The 5,000-nt window shown below is 42.0% G+C and overlaps 2 protein-coding genes across 2 annotated transcripts in view; both read left to right on the top strand.

Annotated features, from left to right (window-relative positions):
• Positions 1–1,686: 1,686 nt before the first annotated feature.
• Positions 1,687–5,000, top strand: part of col14a1b (collagen, type XIV, alpha 1b) — a 91,214-nt gene continuing 87,900 nt past the window's right edge. The window contains exons 1-2 of the mRNA XM_084424625.1: positions 1,687–1,719; positions 1,933–2,001. Coding sequence (XP_084280751.1) covers positions 1,941–2,001 — 61 coding nt within the window. The 5' untranslated portion in view covers positions 1,687–1,719; positions 1,933–1,940. The remainder of the gene's footprint in view (positions 1,720–1,932; positions 2,002–5,000) is intronic.
• Positions 4,852–5,000, top strand: part of LOC311299354 (collagen alpha-1(XIV) chain-like) — a gene marked incomplete at both ends in the record, with an annotated part of 5,644 nt that continues 5,495 nt past the window's right edge. The window contains one exon of the mRNA XM_084422871.1: positions 4,852–4,894. Coding sequence (XP_084278997.1) covers positions 4,852–4,894 — 43 coding nt within the window. The remainder of the gene's footprint in view (positions 4,895–5,000) is intronic.

Raw genomic sequence — 5,000 nt, 5'->3', positions numbered from 1 at the left:
TTTTGATTATCAAAGATGAGTTTTATGGGATAAAATGACTGACTGCAAGGAGACTAACTAATATTAACTAATGGAACTTTGTCATGTAGTGTTAACATTCATAATGCCTGATGTTACTGGTCTTATTGTGAACAATTCCTCCATGCATTTTGTATTTCAGGTTTGTCGTCAGATGTTTGCAGTGCTCACTTTTCATCATCCAATCAAAACATCATGGATTAAATCCTGCCCTATAGTTGTACATGTGCGATGACACTCTGGACTTGGAAAGTACAAACTCAGGGTTAGAGCGGCTGTGAGGCGTGAGGAACTTATCATCTCTTTTGCTGCATATGATTGTCACTGAGTGATTATTAAGCAGTGATTGAAACCCTCAGCCAGCGGCTCCATGTCAGAGGAGAAGCCTCCACAGATGAATTGTGTGTGTGTGTGTGTGTGTGTGTGTGTGTGTGTGTGTGTGTGTTTAAATGAGTGATTGTCAGGCTCGTGACCTGGGGAGGGAGCAGCATTCCAGTGTGCCAGTGCCGACACATCCAGCTCCGTGTGTGTGTGTGTGTGTGTGAGTGTGTAAGGGGAGACTCCATTCAAAGCGCCACACTGCCATATACTCTTACTACTTCTACATATCTTTACCGAGTTTGACAGAAATTTGCTTACTAGCACTTCCACTTGCATCGCTTCTGTTGCCTGAAGACGGACCCCTAACTAACTATTAAATATCTTACCATGATTCATTATTATATTTCATTAAAAAACAAATAATTTTAGTTACTGTTATTGGACATGCTATGAAAACTTTACCTCAGTGAACTGAACCTGTACTCTTACAGTGAGGCTGTAACGCAACACTTCTTCATGTGTGTTGGTGTGTGTGAAGTGTTTTGGTGATGTGTTCTTCACTGTAGAGAAGTGTGATGTACAGTACAGTCATGTACAGTAATTATGAGTCAACCTTTGAACAGTATTGATTTCTGATGGAGTGTATTTCAGTTTTCATGCGGTTGTTTTTCTGTAGACTTTGAATATAATGACACTATTTTCTTCTTTTTTTTAGCTGATTTACAGACTCTGTTTGCATCATCTTATCATTATTGTCCTGTTATCACTGTAAAGCTGCTTTGGAACAATCTGTATTGTATAAAGAGCTATAAAAATAAAAGCGACCAGACTTGATTAGAGTCATAAAGGAATGGTTCATAAAATTGAATTATTAAAATTGAATACATAAAATTAAAATTGTTTACAAAGAGGTTGAAATTATTAGTTATTTTGGATGGCTAACAGCAACATTAGTATTGAGAAACCTGTAAATGTGTCAGAGGCCGGTTGTCTTCTCCGTGTAATCCTCATTCATCACCTTCGTTTGATTTTTTCCCCACTTTTGATCAGTTAGTCAAAAGGTTTGACTTAATGCATTATTCTCTGTCAAACTGATTTGTATATGCCTTTACACAATCCATGGACTGAATGAACCCCTTAATATTGAGTAGAAAGTGAAACAGGACAGTATTACGCTAATGCCGGAGTCTGAGGTGAGGCATACCTGTGTTCCAGCGCGGAGGGACGTTGAAGAGTTTAATTAAAGGGCGGGAACTGCTTCGCGCCTGTTCTAAGGGCGGGAAGATTCTGCCACTGCAGTGTGTGCGCGCGCTCCTACAGCACTGGATTATTCCTCTCATCCGATCCTACGATTCTTTTGTGTTTAAGTTGTAACAGCAGGTGAGTGTGATGTTGTCTGAATGATTGAAACTATTAGTTTACACGTTTGACACTGCGCTCTTCAGTAGACTTTGTGTAAATCTGTTTCGTTCAAACTTTTACTTAAGTTTGTGAATTGTGCTGTTGTACTGATGATGTTAAGCGTGTCTGCTGAATGAGTACATGTAAACAGCGACTGAAGGGTGTGATTTTAGAGTTTTGTGTGTTTATCAGCTGAGAGGATGCGGGTGCGAGCGCTGCTGGTCCTGATACTCACGGCAGTCCTCACCGCGCATGCGCAAGGTACGCTATTTCTGCCGTTATTTCTTCGGTTTTGTGGTTTGTTTATCTGTCTATCTCTCATTGTATTGTTCTGTGATTTTAAATGTTGTGCTATCATTCAGTGTTTTTCTCTGTTGCGTTATCTATTGTTGTAATGTACTATCGTTTTTTCTCTTGTTCAGTCTTATTCTATTCATATTTCATTCTTAAAATATCCAAATAACACCTGTTGTATTTTAGGTCACCCTTTTGACTTTAGACTAACTGATCAAAAGGGAACATTTTCACGTTTTCTGTGTTAGTTCCTGACATTAGATGTTCCCTTTCACTGCTTAACATTCCTAAAGCGTGTTGGAAACGTCAGAGATCTTATGAAAGGAGGCACTTCTACATGTAGTTCTTCTATGAGTTGTAAAGCGTGTTTGTACGGCGTGTTGTCAGGATCTGTAGGAGATGTTCCTATAGGAAAGGATTCCTCTGTCAGGAGAAGCTGATGACCTGGAGCTGGTCCAGCAGAAACACGTTCAGATCTGTTCCTCAAATACCTCAGGTGTCTGCAGGCTTCAGAGACACAGCTCAGTAAAACAACCACAACTAGAGCCTTAACGTTTTAGTAATTACATTATAACAATAACGACACCGAGGAACAATATCGCTAGAGTCACTTTCAGAATTTATTTCTCCAGCTGCTGAACTATGAAGTCCTTCCGACTGTAGAGAGCTCACGCGTTTAAAGCTGCAGTCGACAAAGCTGAACGTTAGAAGTTAACTAGGGCTGTCAATAGATTTCACACCCTTATCGTGAAATTAAGCAAACATCATTTATCTTGTTTAACACGTTCATTTTGCAATCATTTGCTATATCCAGCAAAGTAAAGCTCCTAGGCGTAACCCGTCCTCTCTCTGCTAAAGCTTCTCCACTGGGTGTATGTCAGAGTGCGCTTTAAACTTGTGTTTGCTCTAGCATTAGAAAATGCTCTGTGAGCAGTGTATGTCAGAGGTTTGCACTGTTTTTATGCTTTAGTTTTTATTTTCTCTTTTCTGTACAGCTCTTTGGTTCCACTTGTGGTGTTGAAAGTGCTCTATAAATAGAGCTGAGATGCGAGGGTTAGGGTTAGAGTTGAGATGAGAGGGTTAGGGTTAGGGTTGAGATGAGAGGGTTAGAGTTGAGATGAGAGGGTTAGAGTTGAGATGAGAGGGTTAGGGTTAGAGTTGAGATGAGAGGGTTAGGGTTAGAGAGGGTTAGAGTTGAGATGAGAGGGTTAGAGTTGAGATGAGAGGGTTAGAGTTGAGATGAGAGTTGGGTTAGGGTTAGAGTTGAGATGAGAGGGTTAGAGTTGAGATGAGAGTTGGGTTAGGGTTAGAGTTGAGATGAGAGGGTTAGAGTTGAGATGAGAGGGTTAGAGTTGAGATGAGAGTTGGGTTAGGGTTAGAGTTGAGATGAGAGGGTTAGGGTTAGAGAGGGTTAGAGTTGAGATGAGAGGGTTAGAGTTGAGATGAGAGTTGGGTTAGGGTTAGAGTTGAGATGAGAGGGTTAGGGTTAGAGAGGGTTAGAGTTGAGATGAGAGGGTTAGGGTTAGATGAGAGTTGGGGTGATTCTCACAAAATTATTTTCTGCAAGTTCAAGGTAAATTTAAGGTGTCTTTCTAAAAAATGCTTGGAGACTCCAAAGGACACCAAATAACCAAATAACCAAATAAAACAAGGAGTCCATATAATTCAGAAATATAATTCAGCATCCATTAAAAAAGAAAACTTTACAGAAAGAAACGTTTGAGAAGTCACAGTGTTTAGTGTGTGTCCAGCAGAGCTTGTTTACGGTAGTCGAGTTGATACCGAACAGGAAAGGTCAAATCATTTTACTGACTAGGATCTTTCAATATCATTCATCAAATTCAACAAAGCTTTTTTTCAAGTCATTTCGTTAATTCCAGCAGAATATAATTAAAATGTTAATAGCCAAATTCCCCAAATACATCAGATCACATTTAGAATAAGAAAGAAATGTCAATGCTAGGAAAAGGCCAGATTATTAGACACAGAAACGATGAAGTCATCACTCATCTGGGTCTGTTCGTTTACCTCCCGATCCGGGCCGCTCGTCCATCCCGGGATCCTCGTGATCTGAGCTGTGCAGTCCCGATCCGGGCCGTTCGTCCATCCCGGGATCCTCGTGATCTGAGCTGTGCAGTCCCGATCCGGGCCGCTCGTCCATCCCGGGATCCTCGTGATCTGAGCTGTGCAGTCCCGATCCGGGCCGTTCGTCCATCCCGGGATCCTCGTGATCTGAGCTGTGCAGTCCCGATCCGGGCCGCTCGTCCATCCCGGGATCCTCGTGATCTGAGCTGTGCAGTCCCGATCCGGGCCGTTCGTCCATCCCGGGATCCTCGTGATCTGAGCTGTGCAGTCCCGATCCGGGCCGCTCGTCCATCCCGGGATCCTCGTGATCTGAGCTGTGCAGTCCCGATCCGGGCCGCTCGTCCATCCCGGGATCCTCGTGATCTGAGCTGTGCAGTCTGAAGGACCGGATTCAGGATTGAGTAGTTCATCTCTCGAGTCTCGGGTTCGAGTCATTCAGCCTTTTGTCACGAAACTGTATGTTGTCATGTAAGTATCTGTGCTTTATCAAAGTGATTTTCCCATCATACAGATTAAGTTTAAAGCATGACCAACTCTTTATTACCACATTAAATATTATAGAAAAGAACCATGACAGAAATGCAAAAAATTATAAATTGTAAGAAATAAAAAAGCTACAGTTTGAGACCAGGAACGCAGCAGCAACTGCAAGAGTTGGGAACAAACTTACTATGCGCTTGTTTGTAAGGAAGTTTGGGAATTCTGAACTCATTTCTGTGTCAATACTCTTTCATGTCACGTGACAAAAGAACGAAAGACTCCGAAGACTCGAGAGGTGAGCCAATCATTCCTGTTTCCCGTACAGAACCCATAGGATGGTGCGCGCTCAACACTAAATGAACGAATCACTCTCTGAGAGAACTGGGTGTTCCCGAGTCATA

The sequence above is a fragment of the Rutilus rutilus genome, assembly GCF_951802725.1.
Source record: "Rutilus rutilus genome assembly, chromosome: 11".
Classification (NCBI taxonomy): Eukaryota; Metazoa; Chordata; class Actinopteri; order Cypriniformes; family Leuciscidae; genus Rutilus; species Rutilus rutilus.
Note: the sequence above shows the minus strand (reverse complement) of the source record. Positions and strands in the feature narration are given on the sequence as shown.